This window comes from Aethalodelphis obliquidens, unplaced genomic scaffold (genome assembly GCF_003676395.1).
Source record: "Aethalodelphis obliquidens isolate GAN/ISIS:26980383/991018 unplaced genomic scaffold, ASM367639v1 scaffold31, whole genome shotgun sequence".
Classification (NCBI taxonomy): Eukaryota; Metazoa; Chordata; class Mammalia; order Artiodactyla; family Delphinidae; genus Aethalodelphis; species Aethalodelphis obliquidens.
In genome coordinates, this window is record NW_020837975.1 from 9,106,434 (window position 1) to 9,129,102 (window position 22,669).

Genomic DNA, 22,669 nt, shown 5'->3' on the forward strand with positions numbered 1-22,669 from the left:
GTTCCTTCTATGGACAGAATGTATTACATTAATTGATTTTCAGATGCTGACCCTGCTTGCCTTCCTGAGGGGGGAAGGGCGTCCCTCCCTTTGTGGGCCTGTCTTTGCAAGCTAGTCCCAAGTTCTATGAGGTGGTCAGGTGAGGTAGCCTCTGGGCAGAGCCAGACTGTGGAGGCCCAAACCCATCTTTCTCAGTTTTGGGGTGGGATGTACCAGCCTCCTGCAAAGCAAGAACACCTGTTTCCAGCACTCAGGTTCCAGCCCAACCTGTCATATGAGAAAACCTACTAAGACTAGCAGCAGGAATCTCTTTGGAAATTTTCTGGGGTAAATAACAGAAGCCAAGACATGGTATCCCATAGTAGTCAGGGAGGGGAGGAGAATGGGAGGGCATGTTCAAAAGGAGGGCAGGGGGCTGGCACTCTGAGGCCTCGAGGACCAGAGTAGGGCAGGTCTGCTCCCGCACTCTGCTGCGTGACTCCCAGGCATCTGGGCACTGGCGCGGCAACAAGGGCTACAGTAGGGCCCTGCAAAGACCACCACTGCCACCTCGGGCTTCATCACAGGGGGTCCCAAAAGGCCTGTCAGAGGACATTCCAGCTTTGTCCATTGCAATTAGGTTTTCCAGGAGGGGAGGGAGGTAACTGGGTCCCCACAGGGACATTCCCACTCCTGTCACCCCTCCTTTTGCTGACAGCTCAGCTCCCCGCACCTACCCCCCAAACCCTCCACCCTCCACACCCCTCCCCCACCAATTCAACCCAATCTCCTTTCTCAGATAAGGACCCTGTCACTCTAGTTTCCAGGACTGAGAGGAAACATGCCAGGTGCTAGGGGGGGTTGGGGGAGGGGAGCAGGTGAGGCTTCAGCCCTCAAAGAATGAAAGGTTCAGGAGACAAAGGGAGCACTTACCATACACAACACACGCACCTTAATACTGAACTGAAAATGGTTAGGAATAAAAACCTGTACTTAGCTCAACTAAAAACCGAGACAGAGCATCAAAGGTGATTTTCTTGCTGTTTCTGGGTGGAAGATAACCTGGGAAATGTAGTCAAGACCCTGAAATTCAGAAATTCAGAAATCCCAGGGTATTACCTGGGAACGGCACTGCCTCCCCTCAAAGTGACTCGAAAGGCCCACCCAGGCTGGCTCTTTACCTTGGTGGCTTCTCCAGACACCTAGGAGGAGGTGGCTGTCAGAGGGAGGGGCTCTTCAGGACCAGCTCAGCTCAGACTCCTGAATCTGGGGGACCACAGGAAGGAATTGCTGCAAAAACAGGACTTGAGGGTGGAGCAATGGGAAGAAAAGTTACCCCAGGGCAGTGGTCAGTGCCATGGGAAACCACACTGGGCTAGAGGAAGGTCATGTGCCGTGCAGCAGACACACCTCTAAAGGGCCTTCCTCCTCTACAGAACTGGTGCTAGCGAGGCCTGGCCTGCTCACCTTGCCGTGTGCTTTCCCTCCCTGCCACTTCAGCTGTCTGAAGCGAGTGTGAGATCTTAGTAACCCCCACCAATGTACATTTACAGGATACCTGCACAGGCATGCTCCTGTGTTCCTGGGGAACAAGGATACGTAAGGTAAACTGGGGCAGCTGTTACTAGGCCAATGGGGAAAACCAGTTCTGCAAAAGCATCCCGGGGCCTTCCCTGGGCATGACCCAGCCCATACCTGTGAGGAAGTATGACCAAAGTCCCAAAGTCCAGCTCTCCGAAGCCATCTCCCCTACAGCAAGGGCAGAGAAACATTTGGGGAACCAAGCTGGCCCTCAACTGGTATTAAAACCCATCAGCTGGAAGCCCACGGTCTCTAGGGGCCAGCAGGTTCCATTTGTAAGTTCTGCCTGTTTATAGGCAAAAGCAAATGTTGGGCAGAAGCAAATGAAGGGAGCTTTACCTTTTCCAGAGAAGGCCAAGCTCAGTGCTTCAGCTGGGCCTGTGTCCACTCCTTCTGCTGTAACCACGGGACTGCTACACCAACCGACTTGGTAAAACCCCACAATGTCATCTGCAAACAGTCTGAGAGGACAGCTGCGGGTTTGGGTGGAACATTTTCTGAAGCTGGGAGGACCTTTAGAGCTCCTGTCTCCCTGGGAAGAGGTCTAGGCACTAGCTGTTGCTCTGTGAACTGGAGTCTCGGCTTGTCTAATTCAGAAAACCACCCAATGACCTGAGCCTTCGCCCTGCCCCCCCCAACACCCCCCCCGGCCTGCCTTCCGGCTGATCTACACCAAGCCCGGGCACTTCTCATGCCCAGGCCAGGCTGCCCCTAGTCCTGTCACTTTACACACAACCCTTCTCACACAACCACAAAGGACTGAGAAAGACCCTGCAGACAGTTAAGCTCATAAAAATAAGAGACTCCCCACAAAGCTCCAAACCACCACCAATGAATTTATTTGAGGGAGAAAGGGTCAAATCTTATTAGGAACTTTAAACTGGATAGGAAAAGACACTGATCTGCCTAACATCTGGGTGTTCACAAGTGCACAGGTAACCATATCCTGCACGTAAGGCATCACCATTAAACCAATGAACATTTGACGAGAAGGACACGTTCTGAGCAGTCACATGATTTCCCTTTCAGAAGGTGCTGCCTCATCAGAAAAGTAGTGTTGAGAAAAACGAAGACAGTCTCCTAGCAAAGGCCTGGACATGACAGCGGCCTCGTGAAAGGGGATCACACCTTATTTACAAAGCAAGAGAGCGACACTCCCAGCTGAGCTGCAGGATGAGAGCTGGGGCTGACTCCAGGGGTGTGAATGGGGGTTGGGACCTGACTTCATGAGCCTTTGCTCATCCAACGTGGGCCTCCACAAGCCATTCTTTGGCCCCCTGCACAAGACAGACTCAGGAAATCTGCAAAGTAGGGGGATTCTGCCCCAATTTCCCAGCCCCACCCCACCTCCCCCAGGTCTAACAGTGACCAATCCACTGGACGCAGCCTCACCCCCACCCAACCCCTACTTCTGGACAGACACATGGCATATATGGAAACCGAAGCCCAGCTGTGCTGGAGCACATCTAGGTGCTGCTGGGTTGGCTGTCTTACAGGTGCCCCGAGATGATCAGGCCTCACCCACGGTGGCCAGGCTGAGAGAGCGTGTTTTTTTTTAGGTGATTCAGGTTACTCCAGGGCAAAGCACGATCCTGATGACACCCGGCGGAAAAGCAGGCTGGAGCCTCGAAAGAGCTGGCCCTGGATTGGAAGGAGCAGTAGGGTCAGTGAAAGGGAGGCCATGCTTCTCATCCCACCCCAGAGCCAGGCCAGCGAAAGACAAAGAAGGGTCCAGTAGCTCAGAGACCCCAGAGTCGGAGATAGAGGGCCTAGGTTTGCATTCCTGAGGGCAAGGTCAGAATCTGCTCTGTGCTGAAGCACAAGGGAGCAGTTTACTTCATGCCACAGGGTGCCCAATATATATATTTTTTAATTTATTTATTTTTGGCTGTGTTGTGTCTTCGTTGCTGTGCACGGCCTTTTCTCTGGTTGCGGCGAGTGGGGGCTACTCTTCGTTGCGGTGTGCGGGCTTGTCACTGCGGTGGCTCCTCTTGTTGCGGAGCACAGGCTCTAGGCGCACGGGCTTCAGTAGTTGTGGCGCACGGGCTCAGTAGTTGTGGCGCACGGGCTTAGTTGCTCCGCGGCATGTGGGATCTTCCTGGACCAGGGCTCAAACCCGTGTCCCCTGCATTGGCAGGCGGATTCTCAACCACTGCGCCACCAGGGAAGTCCCGGGTGTCCAGTATTCACCGGGCTACTGAGTAGGAAACCCCCAGAGGAGACTCACTGCCCTCTGGCTTCAGAGCCCAAGTGGACTGGGGCTCCTCCAATATTAGAGGATGTGATGCATGTAGGACCAACTGGATTCGCTGGAAGGCCTGCGTCTGTCTCTGGCCTCCCTGCTTTCCTCCTATCCGTCCTTTTCTCAACCTTGAGGCCAGTCAGTGTGCTAGCTCCTCCTGCCCAGGCCACTGCCCCATTTTACTCTGAAGTCAACCAAGGTCAGGAAAAGTCAGGGATCTGTCCTGGGCCAGCCACCTGGATCCTTAACCCAGAGCTCCAGCCAGCAGGAGGGTGCTTGGGCATAGAACACAAGGACTTCAAGACTGGCAGACTCAGGAAATCTGCAAAGTAAGGGGATTCTGCCCCAATTCCCCAGCCCCACCCCACCTTCCCCAAGTCTAACAGTGACCAATCCACTGGACGCAGCCTCACCTCTCAGAAGGTGCTGCCTAGGCACTAGCTGTTGCTCTGTGAACTGGAGTCTCGGCTTGTCTAATTCAGAAAACCATCCAATGACCCAAGCCTTCGCCCTGCCCCGCCCCAACACCCCCACCCCGGCTTGCCGCCTGGCTGATCTACACCAAGCCCGGGCACTTCTCATGCCCAGGCCAGGCTGCCCCCAGTCCTGTCACTTTACACACAACCCTTCTCACACAACCACAAAGGACTGAGAAAGACCCTGCAGACAGTTAAGCTCATAAAAATAAGAGACTCCCCACAAAGCTTGCCAAGCTCACCACATGGCCCAGCTCCACCCTCAGGCTCTCCTGGGCACCTGGGGCATCCTGCGCGGGTAGAGGGAGGGGCCGGCCTCCAACATGCCAGGTGTGTTTTCATCCCAGGTTACTTGAGATATAAGAAGTTCTTGGGCTTCGCCACCTACCCTGTGGGCTCCCTCATACTTGTTCTAAGAGTCTTGGAGAGTTGAAGAAAAGTAGACCTTGTCTGATGTGTAATTCTTAAGTAAATTCAGATCTGACAACCTCAAACCCCTTCTACAGGTTACAGAAAAAAACAGAATGAACTTTTTGGCCAATCCAATAAAATAAAGTGAAAATTTAATTTAAATGCCTCAAACCAAAAGTCTACATCCTCTTTATCCTCCTTACAACATCGGATTCCATGACAACCCCTTAACTTTCCATGTAATGAAGAGTCCACAAAACCTTTCCATCTGACTGATGTGCAAAAGTGAGAAAAGCCTCCCTGGAGAGCAGGCTTACCTGCACACTCAGGTACTTCCAGCAGTGGATCCAGGATTTGAACACTGGGGAATAAGGGGGTAGCCCGGCCTGCAGCCTGCGGGGAAGGAGAGCATGTTAGATCCAGAGAACAGCGGGAGACAGATCAGCTAAGGAAAAGGAGCCCTCGTGAAGAAATGGCTTGGGGCTGCCACCACCCCCATACCAAACCACAGGTTCCTCCCAAAGGGGTGTGATGAATCCCAGAGGAAGCCAGGGGCCTGGTGGGCCAAGCCCACACATAGAGCAGGTGGGAGGGGGCAGGGCACTGGACGGGCTCAGCCAGGTCCCCCCAGCAGCCTTGGCAGGGTGCCTGCAGAGGGGCACACACCTACCCGCAGTTATTCACGGCCATGAGATCACCGACCAGCAGGAAGGGGTAGGTCAGCATGCTCACTGCGATCTGCAGGGAGACCTGAGGGTCAGTGAGCCCACCTACCACCAGCCCCCGACCCGGGCTCCAGGAGCAGGCACACCCTAGACCGAGGCCTGCCTCCAGCCATCTCCAGAGCTGGCCTCTGAAGCCCCGCCCAGGCCCCCAGCTCAGTGGGAAGAGCAGCTGGCCAGACTTACCCCCATCACAAATTTAGTGTAGCTCCGGATGGCCAGGGCCTGGCTGAACTGCAAAGACAAAAAGGGAGACTGGTTTGCCCCAGGTACCTCGGGATGCAGACTTCAAACATGCAGGCCCCCGCCCCGCCTACGCTACCTGGTCTGCAGCCCCTTCACCTCGCCCTCCGCACTGGCCTCACACCCCCTCTGCACTCAGCTCCTCACATGCCCGCGGCACACGCTGCGCTCCCTTTCAGGGCCTGCCAGCAGCTTCAGTGGCCTGGCAGTCAGAGCCAAGAGAAGATCTGGGAGGCAGAAGTGGGATATCTGGACTGGAGGGCCTTCTGTGACCCAGCCAGGGATGGTGAGTGGAAGAGACGAGGTAGGTGGGATCATGGGCTGTGGCCTACGTAACCTCCTCCGAGCTGTAAGCTGCGAGGGCTGGGCTTTTGTTTGCCTTGATCAGTGCCTGCCCAGGGCTCAGCGCACAGTAAGTGCTTACTGAATGGAAAGTCAGGCACCCATCTGAACTGCACACAGAATCCTGGGTCCTGTAGCATAAGGTGAAGGGCAACCCTGGGCTTACTGCCACCCTACCTCACCAAACTCTCGCCCCCTTCAGGCCCCAACTCCTGAATTCAACTTTGCCCATGAAACAGCACCGAACTACAAAGGGTGACTACCTATCCCTCAGCGTCCTGTGACATGGCCATCCCACCCGATGGATGCCCTGCAACCCTGGGCGGAGATTTGCTCAGCCCTCTGCGTGAGTGGCAGCCTCATCTTAGCCTTTAAGCCACACACAGAAAAGCACGTGAAAAATACTCTCAGTGAAGTGTCGACTACTGTTCTCAGTGAGGTAAGTGCAGTAGCCCCTGGTCAAACACCTGCCCACCTGGACTGGAGGAACCAATCAGCTGTGGGACACCCCTCCCCCTCAAGGCACCCCAGCTGTCCCAGGCTTGTTCTGTATGTGAAGGCAGTAGCTGACCCACCCATAACGCCCTTGAGAAAGGGGCATTGTGCTACTGTAACTGCAGGTGGGAGCTGCTCTCTATGGAGCAACTGTTATCTGCTCACATTAAAAGGCCAGTAAGACTCACCTACCCAATTCAAATGGCCAGTTTCCCTCTGCCCCAGCTGCGAGCTCTCAGAGGCACCCCTCACCACAGACTCTTTCCCAGACCGCCCCCACCCCGGAACTGCCATTCTGGGGCCCAGACACAGACACACGAAGACTATGAACCCCACCCACCCCAACGAAGTGATTCTGGCAGACAGGTCCCCAATCCCTCACCCAGCCTCCGATGGTGGGTGATTCCCGCTGTTAGAATGTCTGGCTCCCAGGAACCCCTGCCTATCACTGCTCCCCAACTCTTATCTTGGGTCAGGCCGAACCAGCTGACCTATGAGATCCCCAGAAACCTTTCCTCAACAAGTGCCTTTTAGAAGGACCAAGACCTCCCCGTGCCTGACCCAATCTGCCGAGGTCTGTGCATACCAGGCTGTGTAGACCACTGCTAACAAGAGTGGGGTGCACCTGCATGGGACACTTCCTAGCTGACTGAAGCACCCTCAGCCTGGCCCAGGGAAAGACCTAGTCCCAGCCCTGTCAATTCGCAGGCAAGGGCCCCAGGAGAGCCCTTCAATCTCTGGGTCTCATCTGTCTGTAAAACAGGATGTTATACCTGCTCTGTTCCTTTCACAACTGAGGTGCTGTCAGGATCAAATGTCATAATGTTCACTAAAGGGCTTGAAAAAGCCTAAAACACTGAGCGGAAGTTCAAGGGTTATTATTAGCTGGTCTACATCCTGATTTACCAGGGATCCCTAGTTTGGTTTGGGTCACTGCCTCAAACTAGCCGTGGATAAGCTAGGGTCTGTTTGACCTAAAGCTGCCCAGGGACGGGCATTCCAAAAACCCCTCTATGTCTTGTTAGCGATCTCCTCTCTCGAGGCCGTTCTCCTCGGAGGCAAAGCTGACCCAGGGACAACCAGAGTCTTCTCCTCAGACCCCTCCCCAGAGGCCCTCTCCAGCCCTAGGGGCCCAGTACTCAGAATCCCAGAGTCCTCAAGTCTGCCCCAGACCCTGGGCATCAGCAGTACATGGAAAGATGGACAAGTTCTTGTTCCAACCAACCTGGGAACCTGGATTCTGGTCGTTCCCCAGCCCCCCTGGGGTGTCACTCACGCTGTCATCCACCAGGTAGGCATTGATGAAGTGGGCCAGCAGGTTACAGCCCCACAAGAAAACCACATCTCCCAGGAGGTGAGGGATTAAGCCGCTAAAAAACAAGGTGAGCAAAGGTGAGCAGGGGAGGGAAGAGAACATTTCCTGGGGGCTCCACACCCAGGAAGCAGACAAGGATGTTCCAAGCTCAAAACTTCAGCATATCCACCAGCACCACCTCGGGAAGGAAGCCCGCAGGGGCCACATGGGCCAGCAGCTATCCACAGCAGGAAAGCAGTGTTCCTTTCTCCACAGGGAGTGGGGCGTGGTATGCGTGTTATATGCTACATCTGACAGCACAAGTTAATGGTCTCACAAGCGGTGTTCAAACCACAGAAACTGGGCCTTAAGATGTGAATGGTGCAAAATCCGGGATTTTCCAATGCAGATTATGAAAGAGTACCTACACGTTAGCCGTCTTCTCCTGGCCTTTTTACCCAATCCACTCTCACAAAACACTTTGCTCAGTGCACCTGTATTCAACCCTGGAATGTTCCACTAAAAACATTCCATACAAGCTTTCACAAGGAGGGCAGACTTTTAAAGTGATGGCCTTTAGAATGCGCATCTCTACACACTAATGTGAAGTTTCCCTAAAACACAGTGCTGAGGGCAAAAAGCCAGATTGAGACCAGTGGGTCCTGTGTGATACTTGTGGGTTTGGGGTTTTTTTTTCTTTTTATTTATTTATTTTTGGCTGCATTGGGTCTTTGTTGCTTTGTGCGAGCTTTTCTCTAGTTGCGGCGAGCGGGAGGCTACTCTTCGTTGCAGTGTGTGGGCTTCTGGTCGTGGTGGCTTCTCTTGCTGTGGAGCACGGGCTCTAGGCACGTGAGCTTCAGTAGTTGTGGTGCACGGGCGTAGTTGCTCCGCGGCATGTGGGATCTTCCCGGAGCAGGGCTCGAACCCATGTCCCCTGCATTGGCAGGCGGATTCCTAACCACTGCACCACCAGGGAAGCCCTTGTGGGGTTTTTTTTTTTTTTGAATGTGTTTATTTGCTTGTTTAGATATAGAAGGACATGGAAAGATCTCCAGGAAAACAGCTATCTCTTGGAGAGAGGACACAGAATTATGATATTTGAACTTTCAAAAATCTTATTTCAAAATATTTGAAAGTTCAAAATACCTGTAACACATCTATGATATGAGAGATATAAATAAAGTGAACCTTCATGAATGCAATTTCCAATCCTGTTGCTTCCACCTGTGCTCAGACTGACTTTTCACAGGTACACTCAGTGCTTTCTGAGTACGTACATCACCTGTTCTACAAACACGTGAAGAAAAAAAAAGAACCCAATGGGTAAGGTATCTGTTGTGTGGGAATCCTACTCACACACCAGAAAAGAATGTATACAATGTGTGAAAAACACCAGAGGTGGTGATATGTAGTGTTTTAGGGTCTGAAGCACCAGTCACACAAGCAAATATTTATTCACACACATATATATGCACACCCATACATATGTGTACATATACATAGACATGAATATACATGTGAATATGTGCGTATATAAATCAAGGTTTATCGACCTTGCCGCTATTGCCCTTCAGGTCTGGACGATTCTTTGTCATGGGGGCTGACCTCGGCACTGCAGGAGGTTTAGCAGCATCCCTGGTCTCCACCCACTAGATCCCAGCTGTGACCATCAAAAGATGTCTCCAGACATTACAGATGTCCCCTGGAGCAAAATCACCTCCTAGTGAGAAACACATACACACACACACACACACACACACACACATGCCTACACACAGAACACCTGGCCGATGATGAAACCACAAGATGAGTTAACAGAGTCCCATGTCTAGTGTACTGTGTATTTAACAGCATGTGTCTCTGCCTAGACCTTAAAAAAGCAAAACAAAAAATATTTGTCAGGCCTGGACTTTGGGTTCTGTTTGTAGTTTACAGTCTTTTCGGTGTGAGCTTTCTTTACAGGTGGAGTAAGATGGGTGTGAGACACCAAGGAGGGCAGGGGGTCCGGGGCCCTCAGGAGATTGTGTGCCCTGAAGACATCTGCTCTGCAGAAACACAGGCCCAGCACAGCCAGGTCTTGACTTTTTAAGAGAAGCCAGAAATAGGGATTGTTTTGTGAAACATCCTAAATGTTGAATATGAAGAACTAATTTCTCAGAAGTGCTATGTCAAACAGGATCCATCAGCTGGAGTCAGCCTGTGAGCTGCCAGGGCTTGACCTTCAGCCCGTGGCACAGATTTTCAGTGACTTCAGCAGTGAAACCAAGGATGATGGAAGACCTGAAGACCAGCCTCGTGCCCACCCCCAGCCCTGGAGCACGTGGACGGGGACAGTGGGGTCGGGGGTGCGGTTTTGGCCACGCCCACCCCCAGCGTGCTGGACAAACAGTACCATTTCTGTGTAAGCCGCAATGTGGACAGAGCTGGGCAGCTTTGTTCCCGATGATCCGTAGCGCGCATAGGCCATGGAGCTCTACGGGCCAAGGAGCAGCTGCTCAGGCAGGGGCAGAGCCCTGTGGTTAGTCTGAGGCCAACAGCTGTGGCCTGAGGGCTGAGAATGCGCCTGTTAGTAGAGCCATGCTCCGTGGCCAGTTACGGGGTGTATAAACTCACGTACACAAAGAATCCCAGCAGCCCCTCTTCTTTGAAAATCTTCCCAATGGAGCTCAACACGCCGCTGTGGAGAACACAGGGATACAACGTCACCCGGGCACCTTGGAGAAGCCCATGCCCTGGTGTGGAGCAGAGCCTGCCACCCTTGCTCAGAGCCATCCAGTCCTGGCCGGGATGGGGAGGGGGCATTCTCTGTCACCAGGCAGAACCCAAGTGTAGATGATTACAGCTCTGTTGGGGAGTGAGAGGGCGTCTACGCAGTTTATGGAGACTGGGGAAACCCAACCACCCACAGGGGCAGAACCCCAGTTCTCTACTGCTTTTTTCTATGGATCTGGAATGTAGGAATGAACCTTCTAGCCTGGGCTGCTGCAGAGGCGACGGGACCTTCTCCTGCCTGGCTCTAGTGCTTACTTCTGGCTGAACAACCTTCTGGCAAAGAAGCCTGCATGTCCCACAGAGAGAGGAGGAGAGGTGGCGAGTGGAGAGAAGCACCTTCCCAGAGGGCAGAGAAGGAATACAGGGCCCTGCAGCAGGAGGCCCTGTGATCAGACTGTACAGACGCAGCTTGGGAAAAGGCATCTGGCCCTCCCCAGCAGGGAACTCGGGGATGCGCACCCTGCCCACTGCAGCCTGTTAGAGATCACAGGACAGGCTGGGATGTCTTAGGTGTGACATGCAAAGGAGGCTCAAGTGCAACCTCTGTGACCTGTGACAATGCCAAGTGACCTGTTCTGCATAGAGGCTCTGCAAAGCCAAGAGGGCCAGGGTAGCCTAGGAGAAAGACGGTGGGAGCCAGAGCCCTGCCAGGCCCCGCTACCCTTCCTCTCAGGACAGTGGCTCAGCCCACTGGGTTCTAAGCCCACTGGGGGAATGGGCCAATTTCCCATTAGTGAACTCAAAATGAGGCACCATGGCAGCCAAGCTTCCTGGGGCAGTGGCCCCAAGGACAGCAGCAGAAAACAACTGAACCCAGGAAATAAGAATCTGAGCGAGGAAGGATAACAGATGCACGTACTCCTGCCACGAGCCTCCAGGACCCACCTCCTGTCCTGCACTGAGCCTCAGAGGGGCAGGGAGGGCACAAGTGCCACAGGGAAGGACTGTGTCAACACACCTATGCCCCTACAGATCCAGCTCAGTGTCAGGCATGGCCGGTGCTAGCTAAACATTTGGTAAGCAATGGAAGGGCCAAGCCCACGGCCATGGGTAGACGGCCGCTTAGGAGAGGATGAAACAAGCTCTAAGCTGGCTTCTGTCACAGCTGGAAAAAGGGCTAGGGCATAACCTAGGGGGTCTAGGAGGGAGCCCCGCCAGGACTCCTAATCCAACTGGACTCCTGTCCCACTCACCCCTCTGCAGGGCATCTAGGCTCATCCAGGGCTGCCCCAGACAAGAGAGGGAGAAAATACCCCTGGACCCAGACTATGGAAGCCACTACCCCATTCCTCTGAAGCTGGCACACAAGAAATAGGGCAGAAAAGGGGCAGCAGCTGACCACAGTATGGCCTGTCCTGGCAGACTCTGAATAGTGACAGGGCCACTCCTGCCAACCCTAAGAATTACCCACCTGTACTTGGCCTCCCGTCCCACAAACTGGACCATGCAGCGCATTGAGATGACTGAGGAAAGAGAAAACACAAACAGGTGACATGGTGGCCAAAGCCCAAGACTCCCCAGCTATGGGTGGGGTGCCCGGCACAGTGGCCACTGCACAACACGGCCCGTGTCAGAGCGCGGGAGGGGAGGAGGGCCCCTGGGATTCCCCATCACACCCCATGACCACGGCATCCCATTTCTTCTGGCTGGGAAGAGCCCCAGCTCCCTTTGGACTGAACTCCCGGCCAATTCCAGTGATACTACTTCCCAGTAATTCTACCGCTGCCCGTCTACAGCCCATGAGGGGTCACCCCACGGCTGAGATGCAGTCTCCAATGGGGTGGCTCACCATGCAGGGGGTGGGCCAGCATGCGGGACACGCACTGCATCATCATCTCATAGGAGGTCTGCAAGAGAGCAGAGGGCGGGGACTTGGTCTGGCCTGTCTCTGGAAGTGGTGCTCACTGGGAGCTATAAGCACTTACATGGGAAAAACTGGGATCCTGCAGCACCCATGTGGGGTCGGTCTACCTCAGATGGCCCCCCTTGTCACCCACACAAAACTCCCTCTGCCCAGGACTGCTGCCAGGTCCCAGGCCAGGTCCCGTGGCGGCTGAGAGGCTTTCTGTGATTCCCTGCAGTGGCCCTGCTGGGGCTCCTTCCACATCCCACTCCACTGTGCACACAGCAGGCCCCAACTGTGACTCTTCAGTGACCTGCCCAACTGGGCGGTGAGGGATAATCAGGTTCTCCTCTCCAATTCCAGGTACCCACCTCCTTCACCACTTTCTTCAGAGAAGTCTTCATGTCATCTTTGTTGGCAACCTGCTCAATCTCATCTGGAGGGAAAACCTGAGATGCAAAGAACAAAGGTGGCTCAAAAGCAAAATACAGGTGTGCCTCTTCGATGTAACTTTGAAGGGATGGAGAGGGCAGGAAACAGCTCCTACTATTTTCTTGGCCATGTCCATTAGCTGGGCCCACCTTGGGTAACCCCCTGGGGCTGGAGCTGGGGGGAGAAAGTCCCTGCCTAGTGTCACATTTGTAAGAAAGCAGGCAGATGGTGAGGCAGGGGCCTTTCCAATTGAGACTCGGCGTTGGACCACCAGGGCTTGGAGTCTGGCTTTGGTGCTGGGGTGGAGCCCTGACCAGTCTGGGAACAGAGAAGCAGGACCGGTGCACGTGGCTGCCTCCAGGGGTGGCAGGGGGCTCAGGGGAACCTCGGGCAACCGGTCCTGGCTTCACCCCAGGCTCACCTTCTTCATGCTGCCCCGGGTCACGGTGGAGAGGGCGTTGGACATCAGCCGGGGGCTCAGGCCTCGGAACAGCCCTATCTTCCCATCCACTTGCACAATGTACTTGGCTACAAGAAAGCAGAGGTGGCAGCGTCACGTTCAGCCCAGACGCACCCACTCCTGGGTCACATTCACACCCAGACCAGACGCAGCTTATCCTTCTTCAGTACCTGCTGACTTCAGTCACGGAAGGGAAGCACCGTCCAGGACCCCAGAAGCAATCGGGCCCCACCCCCAAACACCTTTTCTAGCCCATTTCTTTTTGTAAAACCTTCAAAACATATTTTTCTGGCAAAGAAGTTCATACGTTTTTCTTTTTGCAGTTTGGAAAATCTACTTGGCAAACTTAGCTACAGTTTCTCACTCAGCAACTTAAGTGCTGCAACCTAGGAACCAATTCTGTTGCTTATAAAAAATGTTTTTCTCTGGGAAAAGAAAAAATGGAAAAAGGCAACCACGAGCAATGATGAAGTTTGCAACCTAAGGCAGGGAAAAAGGAAAAGGAAGGGCTCCCAGGGGAAAGGCTCTAGAGTGTCCTTTGAGCATGCCACGGAGAGGGCCATCTCCACCTTGTCACTGTGCTGCATCCAGGATCCCACCTGGCACCTACTGGCATTTATTAATTACAGGGGGGAAAGCCAGTGGAGAAGTAACTAAAACAGAGGCACCAATGAACTATTCTATAGAAAAAAACTTAAGAGGTCAGGGAAGCTGGACCCTGACCCTGTTTGAGTCAGTGTTTTTTTGTTTGGGTCTTTAAAAGGATACTTTCTTAATGTTTTGCTGTTTTATTCAATATCAACTTTTAAATGATGTTCAAAAAGGAAAGGTATTTTTATAAACCTGCATACCTGGAAGCTGGCAGAACATTCCCTCAGACAATGTGCTCCCCTCGAGCCAAGACTTTAGCTCTCCAGCACCGCACAGTGGCGGGAACCAGCAAGGGAGGGTGCCGTTCTCTCCTCTGCCACATGTCTGCCAACAGCAATTCCATGTGGCAGCTGTATGGGCTTCCCCTGGTCCCGAGAGCACCTGGTACCTGCTTGTTTGGCTTCCTGAGATTGGGGTGGTGCTGGAAAGACAGGAGTAGGAGGAGAGAGGACACTGGGCAACGTGGCCAGGACGCCCTGCTTCACGGAGTGAACAGGCAGAAAGAAGGTTTATTTTGGGGGAGGGGAGCGCCAGTCAGCAGAAGGGAGAGCTGGCGGGATAAAGCCTGAGTGTGGTCTCCAGCAGGACACTTAACCTCTTTCCATCCAATTTCCTAGCCAGAAAAAAAGGGAGTAAGGACCCCTATTTCTCCCCATCTCAGAGTGGAATTACGAACAAGTGAGAACAGACAAAGGTATGCAGAAACGTCTACAGAGGCCTTTGTGGGCCCAAAGGGCCCCCTGGCTGGCAAGGGGCTCCATCATTCCATGGTTTCTCTGTGGTCCCTGAAAACTCTCCAGGAAGTTCCTTCTGGGAGAACACCAAAGAATGTCATGGCAGCTGTGGCGCTGTTCATAGCTGAGGGGGAGTAGTAGACCCCGTCCAGACAGTCGCTAGATAGCCAGACAGCTGAGCCCCTCCCCAACACCAGGAGTCTGCTTACACCATCTGCGCTGAAACAACATTTATATAAATGGCGGGGGGAGCACCTCAGAACTCTGCTCATCTTTGCAAGAGGCAGTAAGGTGATTGTCAAGACCCCTCTGCCCTGAGTCCTTTCGGGAATGACTGTGTGACATGAACAGAGATGATCTGGGTCCCAACCTCTCTATGGCTAGAGCCTGCACAGTGGTGTATGGAGGAATCACACACAGGGGTCGGCAGCCTGCCATCCCGGCCTCCCGCAAATCCAGCGTTGCTCCGCATACCGGCTTCGTTGCACTACAGTGGGGGGTGCCTCCCTGACGTCCTCCTTCCCCACGCTGACAACTTTTAAGTGAAACAAATACGAACAGATTTCCCCGCAAAATGACATGTTCCACCTGGCTCTATACTGTACTCAACAATGAGGTGGCAAAACTAGAAGGGAAACATGGCATCAGATTCTGCCAGCAGGGTGTGGAGTGAAGAAAAGGGGACAGGAGGCGAGGCCCCAAGTTATTTGGCAGAAAGAAAGATTTTCAGAGAAGATGCTAGACTGACTAAACAGATAAGATGAGCAGAGGTGGAGGGAGCATGAGAGGGTCAGCCTGGCTGTGAACACAGAGAGCAAAGGCACATTTAAAGAAGTCTGGGGAGTTCCCTGGTGGCTAGTGGTTAGGATTCCAGGCTTTCACTGACATGACTCAGGTTCAATCCCTGGTCGGGGAACTGAGATCCTGCAAGCCATGTGGTGTGACCAAAAAAATAAAAAATAAAAAAAATAAAGAAGTCTGGGAAGGGTGGGGACTGGGAGAGGGACAGGGATGGTGGATCTGAAACGGCCTTGGCCAGCTGGGGGTCAGGGAATGAGCAGCACAGGCAGCTGGTGGGCTTTGCTGGCATCAGGGAAGCTCCACCGTGGTGGGCTTCCTGATGGAGACCCTCTGGCAGGCAAGGCTGCAGGGGGCGGAGGGGGCAGGTGCTTGTATGGAGGGCCTGGGCATGAAGAAGCTGATAAGGAGTATGGGGCCAGAGCAGTTAGCAGCCTTCCTGAGCTCGAGCAGCTCAAGACGGCACACCAGGGATGAAGCCAAGACCCACCATGTACTGTTCTACACCCAGGGGATGGAGATGCCTGAGTGAGTAGGCACCACTGCCTGAGGAATGCAGGGGAACAGGACAAAGGAAAAGAACCCAGGAGGCCCCAATGGGCCTCCTGCTGGAGGAGCAGAAAAGCAAAAGAACTGCTAAAAGGGCAGCCAGACTGCTCAGAAGGCAAAACAAAAAACAAAAAAAAAAACGGAAATCCGCCCCCTACCCCTGCTTCCAGGCACAGCCTGGACCTGTCTCCCTATCCTGCTGCCTGGGCTGACAGCTGGCAGCTCACACAGAGGAGCTGGACCAAAGCTGTGTTGGTCAGCTGCTCCCATCCTGACACCCTGCTGCCTCTGACCCCTCTTCCATGCCAGCTCTGACTCTGGGTGCCCCATGCTGCCCGGTGTGCTCCCCAGGGCCACCTGGGCCTGTTCCCTGTTTGACGTTTCTTTTTTGTCTCTCTCTTTTTTGTCTCTCTCGGTGTGGGCTTTCCTGCCTGGGAAGCACACTCACCGTAGGTGAAGAAGCTCGGCAGGTAGAGGACCTTCCTCCCCAGCACATTGGTCCCAATGGTGGGGGGCATCGGCTCATGACCTACCTTCAGAATCAACAAATACAAAGGGAAAGTCAGATTCTACTGTTGATTCAGTCTCACTACTTCTCACCTTTCCCAGGCCTCTAACTCTTCTCCCACAGAGTCTAATGCTATTTCTGTTGATGTTTTCCCCATCAAAACATACCCAAAATTTCATCAGTGTCTATTACTATCAACATCGTGTAATCTCCCAATGCACAGAAATGTCCAGTCCCAGATACCACCCTTACCATAATCCAAGTCACCCCATCCCTCAACATTCTTACCTTCCAATTCCAGATATTTCCAGTGTAGAACCCCTCCCCCATGTTTATGTACTTCAAACCCCATGCTCATCTCAGAAAAAACTCTCAGTTAATTCTCATCGCCAGGTTAAAACATCCGTCCAGTCTCAATCTCAAATGTGGCAACACCAAAACACATCACACCCAAATCTCAGCCCCAAACTTCAGATAGCTCATTCACCCCACACTCAAATTTCTTACTGTACCCACTGCAGATGTCGACAAATCTGTCCCTCTCACTCCCAGCCACCTCGAATCCCAGCTGCTCCTCAAACAATTCCTCAACTGTGATCTAATCTTGATCACCCCATATCCCTGTGACAGAATGACCCCCTCATTTCTGCAGGGTTATCATAGTTCTTGCTGTATAGATGCTGGTTATAATTAAGGTATGTGTTAAACTCATGGGTGGGTGAAGGACCAAGCCACCCAAGCCTCTGTGAGGAGGAGAGGTTTCTCCTGAGGGGTGAGGCCATTTGTTATGCTGCCGATTAATGAGAAGATTCTCTGCTGCCAGGCAAGGGGCAAGGTGTCTAGGAGACCAGCGCCTTAGTGGGGTGTGAGAAGGCCCTTCCGTGGCAGGGGACCAGGGCCGTAGCCCTGTCCCTCAGAGCAGGCCAGACAAATCCATGGACCAGAGGAGCTCCTCTTGGATGTGGAAGAGGGTAGAAACAGCAGGATTGGGAAGCTCTGCCTTAAATAGAACTAGGTATGCTTCCAGCGTTTTCTGGGCTCAATTTCCTTTTTTCCTCACCTTAGTCAAGTGTTTTGAAGTTCAGGCTGTCCCTTATGGATGGGATTCTGAGCTACATGACAGATTACTGATCATAAATTAAGAAACTCCCTCCACGATGGAGAACTTCTTAAAAGAAAAACATCTAGCCCAGGGAAGTTGAAGGAAAGGGATGGCCAGGTGAACCAAGCAGTCAGCCCTCCCCTTCCAGACCTTTCCCCTTCTGGGTTAAAAGCTCGAAGGTTCTGAGGTTAGTTTTGCTTTGATTTTGTCCTCTCACACAGGCAGCATTCCATTTACACCCTCAACTCCAAGTCTGAGCCAATGTTCTTTTGCTGCCTTATCCATTCCAGTCACAACAACTGGGGAGGCCCATCGATTCCAATTTCACCCGTAAACCTGCTTGTTCCCTTCATCCTGTATCCCCATGGCTCCCAAATCTGTTGAGTCTATCTTCTTAACTTCCACCTGTGTTATCAAAGGCACGCTAACCCTATCTCACTTCTATTCCCTTCACTCTCAAGTTCTAATTATTTGTTCCCAAGTCTACTCACCCAATTTCATCCCCAAATCTGTTAACCCAGTCCTAACCACAGCCAAAGCTGTGGTTCTATACCATATACCGGCAGAGCCAGTCCCTCAAATCTCTAACACCCATGAGTCCTGATCTCAGGCACTGCATTCTTACTCACTTAATCGGGACAGCCCCCAGATCTGCCAATCCAATCCTGCCATGTACCCCCAAACTGAGATCTTCCTTTTTGCAAGATGTTATCTCTGATTCCCAAGCTATACACATTAACATTTCACCCTCAAGGACCTCCCTGGTGGCACAGTGGTTAAGAATCCGCCTGCCAATGCAGGGGACACGGGTTCGATCCCTGGTCCAGGAAGATCCCACATGCTGTGGAGCAACCAAGCCCATGCGCCACAACTACTGAGCCCGCGCTCCGCAGCAAGAGAAGCCACCGCAGTGAGAAGCCCGTGCACCGCAACGAAGAATAGCCCCCGCTCACCACAACTAGAGAAAGCCCGCGTGCAGCGATGAAGACCCAACACAGCCAAAAAAAAAATTAATTAATTAAAAAAAAAAGACTTCACCCTCAAATATGTTACACTCAGCACCAGCTGCGTTCACATCGGGTAGACCACCTGTCACCCCAACTGGGCTCACCCATCAGTATCCACCCCCCATACAGTTCTTCTCACCCTCTGGACTTCCTCATTCCCCAATTCCCTATCCTCCTTCATTCTCCATTCTCTCTCATTCCTCAACTGCCTTTCCAAGTGACCCTTATTTCAATTTTCTTCTCCTGTAAACCAAACCTACCAAGGTCCAAATGATGGAGCCACTTCCAGGTTCCTTCACATGGAGCACCCCCCCCATTCCTTGTACTCCAACATCCTCCATTCCACAGACTCCTATCAGCCACCCTGAAGTCCCAGCCCTCACCCAATCTCACTCCATCATCCTTGCTTCTCATCTCAAGTACCACCAGTTCCAAAGCCTCAATTTCTCTCCCAAAGCTGGCATCTCTATTGCTGCAAATACAACCTGAATTTTTATAAGTAAAGGAGCCCTCACTCCCAAATCACAACCAAACGCCAGTCTCGACCTTCCCCCATCAGCCATTTCCAAATCTCAGTCACGATTAGATTCTAGTCAGGCACCGTAATGTCCCTGAAGGAATCTCGTTCTTTGTCACGTTCCTTGTCACACTCCAAAATCCACTGCCCCCATTCCTCAGATTTCAATTACTCCTATTCTCAAGTCCCTCTCATTCCAACTGTATCTCCCATTCTCAGTCCATTATCAGGACAGTAAATCTGATACCCATTTGCCTCAACTCAAATCAAATCTCGTTTTGGTTAGGTCTCCATCTCAAACACCCCCCCCCCCGCAACTTAACTGAAAATTCTAGGCTAAATCTTCAGATATTAGTCCAAGCCCAAACCATCCACATCTACATTGTGCTCATCTCAGTCATGCCCACCTAATTCTGCCAAATGCACTCCCTCCACCTCAGCTCGGGCACCCCCTTCCAGTTCCATCTCTCCCTTTCTCAAGCAGCCCAATTCATCTGTAAGGCACTGCTGGTCCCACCAAATATGCCAAGTGCCCCTGCATGCCTCGATTCCAGAGACTTCCTACCATGGCCTCATTTTCTGCCAGCCCCTACACATCCTGCTACCCTGTGTTCCAACTGGTCCTTCTGCCCAATTCCACTACGCCCATACCCCTCAGCCCATCCCCCCATACAGCTCCCACCCCCAACCGTGAATTCAATGTTCTCCTCCAAATGCGTCATCCCTTTCCCCCTAAAAGCCTCCTGGCTCCCCATTCCAAAGAAATCACCACTACCCCTCCCCCACTGCGTCGCCCTATCTGTTCCCCTCCCCCAAAGCACGTCATCCTGTCCCCTCCTCCCATCAAATCTGTCGTCGCCATCAAATCCAGAGCCCCCATCTCCTGTAAACCGACTCGCCTCCGCCTCTCCCACCAAATTCCGTCACCGTTAAATCCAGTGCCCCGGTCCCCTCCTCCCCGGAGTCTGATGCCCCTTTTTCTTTCCTAAAATTTTGGCCATGACTCCCAGTCCTTTGTTCCCCCACCCCAAACCGCTTTAAATCCATCTCTATCAAATCCAGAGCTCTTGCTCCCCTTCACCCTAAATATGTGCTCATCTTCTGAATATTCTGCCTTGGCCCCCAATCTTCCTACCCACCCAATCGCCCAAACGTCCCACCCCTCCCCCAATTCTGTTGTTTTTTCTTTCACCCCAAAATGCTGCCACTTCCCTCCTAGTCCAAGTCCATCGCCTCCATTCTTTCGTCTCCCAAAGCTACCTCTCCGCTCCATCGCCCCCTCCCCTGCACCCCCAAATCCCTTGTTCCTTCCACCCTCTCCCAAATCTGTCGCTGACCCCTTTGCCCCCTTCTCCTGCATCCCCAAACCCATGCCCCCTGCATCCCCAAATCCCTCACCGTTTTCTTCCTCTCCCGCTCCTTCTGCGCACCAACCCGCCGTCCCCGCCCCTCTCCTCAAATCCGTCGCCATCGACTCCCCCACCCCCATCTTCCTCCAGATCCTGGCCTGTCACCTTCTTATCAGCCCCCACCTCCCTATGGCGCCCCTGGTCCCACACCTGGATGAGCAGCTTCACGTAGAGCAACGGGTGACTGAGCGCCGTCACTCCGGCGCCCAGCGCCACGAAAAGAGCCTCGGTGGTCGGGGCGTTGTCCCCGGAGCCCAGGCCCCCGGATGCGCCGTCCATCCTGCGCGCCGAGGGTTGCGCCGCAGGCCGAGGGTGGCGTGGATGTGCGCGGTGTGCAGGCGGCGGATCGCGAGCCCGGGCCTCGACCCCCGCCGCCGCTCCGCCGCGAGCTCCAGCTCCTGCTCCGGCTCCCGCCATCCCCGCGGCACCGCCGCGAGCCCAGGGCGCCACTTCCGGGTCGGAAGCCCCCATGGCAAGGGGCGGCGAGGTCACTCCCCCGTCATGTGACGGGACGGGCGCCTGCCCCTCGCGGCGTCAGGGGGCGGGGCCGGGCCGCACCACTCGCGGCCGCGGGGGAGTGCAGGAGTGTAGGCGAGGCGGTCGGTAAGCGATGGATGCGGTCCCCGGGCGGGGTCGGGTCCTGGCTCAGCGCTGGGGTGTGAGCCGGGGGTCAGTGGTCGCGGGCGACCGGGCCGTGGGTTCGGAGGCTGTGAAGGCGGCCGCAGGCCCGGGCGCTCCCCCGGGATCCCCGGAGAGCGGCAGGGGCGGGGCTCGTAGGTTCTGGAAGCCAGATGCCCCCAATATGGTCTGAGGCGCTTCCAATCCCCCACCCAGGCTTCGGGAGTTTTCTCCGCAGTTCTGGGCCCGCCTTTTTGCGGCCCTGTTCCCGGGCCCCGCTGCCTGCGAGGCTTCCCACTGCAGGCCGAGTCCCTTCGCGCTCGCCAGCCTTGTCTCACCCCTTTGCCCTCCCCACCACACCAAATCCATTTGCACCTCGAAGGTTGTGGTCCTCCTCCTTTGCAGTTGACCATTCGCCAACCTGCCTTAGAGCTCATGGTTAGAAAATGTGTTTTGCCCTATTTACTTCACTGGGTCTGAAGGTTTTATTTAGTCCTTCAGTGTGAGCACACGCAAGCGTTCTGCTAGGCGCCGATAGTCTAGTCGTTAGGTAATAAAAACGAGTAATAACTGGCTCTTAAATCGCACTTATTTGTGCCACCTTTTGAAGTGCTTTGCAGCAAGATAACTAAAGTATGTTCCTCTCAGCAGCCCTGTGAGCAAGGTGTTTATTCCAGCACGTGCCCTGTTCATGTTTGTCACTGTGCCCATCCCCTGCAAGAACACCTAAAGCCTGCTAGTTGTGGAGGTGCTCAATAAAAGTTTCTGTTTCAACGGAAAGAAAGCAAGTATCCCAAGAGTCGGCAGGGACACAGCAATGGGTGACCTGATCCCTTTGTCTGTATTTATCCTGTGTTCGTTGTGAGAAAGTTCTTTAGAACAGACATCTGCCTTCTGACCCCTTAATCCGGGTTTGAAGTCTGCCCTTCCTGCCTCCCTTCCTGCCTCGCCCCCTGTAAAGCCACCTCCCGGCTGGCTACTCCTGACAACAAATACTCTGTACACTTTCCACATCTCAATCCTGTCAGTCCGCCTTCCTCACTTGCTCTCTCCCTCACGCTGGCCTCTCTAACCCAGGTTTGTTCTGGTCTGAGTCACTGGAAAGCCTCCTAGCCCTTTCATGTTACAGTGTTTGCCTCTTCAAACACAGCTTTCATCAAACCTACCTCCCACCCCCAGGAGCACTTTAATTGACTTCCTTTTGCCTGGATTCTGATTTAGCTTCCTTAACAGGGACCTTAAAGTCAGCTTCATCCACAGCCTCATCTAACGTTACAGCGCCTTACTAACTCCACCCGGAAGAGTGGGGTTACCTTCCTTCTGAAACTTCCTCACACAAACCTTCTCCTCCTCTGGGCTTTTCCTCCCCATGTTTCTGCGGCTCTCTATTTTTCCTTCTGAACCCCATAGTGTGTCCACCATTAGGCTTTTTACTCTGCCTTCCGTAGTTATCTTACTTTTTGTGTGTATCTGGTCCTTTTAAA

General features: G+C 53.5%; 2 protein-coding genes across 7 annotated transcripts in view; one reads left to right on the plus strand and one right to left on the minus strand.

Moving 5' to 3' along the window:
* Nucleotides 1-2,376: 2,376 nt before the first annotated feature.
* MTCH1 (mitochondrial carrier 1) lies at nucleotides 2,377-21,421 on the minus strand. 3 transcript variants are annotated; one of them, XM_027127107.1, is made up of 12 exons: nucleotides 20,718-21,421; nucleotides 16,473-16,557; nucleotides 13,254-13,360; nucleotides 12,772-12,849; nucleotides 12,347-12,404; nucleotides 11,969-12,020; nucleotides 10,403-10,462; nucleotides 7,768-7,861; nucleotides 5,598-5,645; nucleotides 5,360-5,427; nucleotides 5,007-5,082; nucleotides 2,377-3,201 (listed from the first exon to the last, which is right to left on the minus strand). In XM_027127107.1, the coding sequence occupies exons 1-12, from the start codon at nucleotides 21,036-21,038 to the stop codon at nucleotides 3,130-3,132; spliced, it is 1,119 nt and encodes a 372-aa protein (XP_026982908.1). In that variant the 5' UTR covers nucleotides 21,039-21,421; the 3' UTR covers nucleotides 2,377-3,129. The 3 variants fall into 3 exon arrangements, with proteins under 3 accessions (XP_026982908.1, XP_026982907.1, XP_026982909.1); XM_027127106.1 differs by having other exon boundaries at nucleotides 7,717-7,861; nucleotides 20,718-21,416; XM_027127108.1 differs by lacking the exon at nucleotides 16,473-16,557 and having other exon boundaries at nucleotides 20,718-20,915.
* FGD2 (FYVE, RhoGEF and PH domain containing 2) overlaps nucleotides 21,111-22,669 on the plus strand; it is a 51,893-nt gene continuing 50,334 nt past the window's right edge. For 2 of the 4 annotated variants that reach the window (XM_027127101.1, XM_027127102.1), the window contains exon 1: nucleotides 21,127-21,170. The gene's annotated coding sequence lies outside the window, so the exon portion shown is untranslated. Of the gene's footprint in view, nucleotides 21,171-22,669 lie in introns of all 4 variants that reach the window. The other 2 variants (XM_027127104.1, XM_027127105.1) reach the window with 2 other exon arrangements.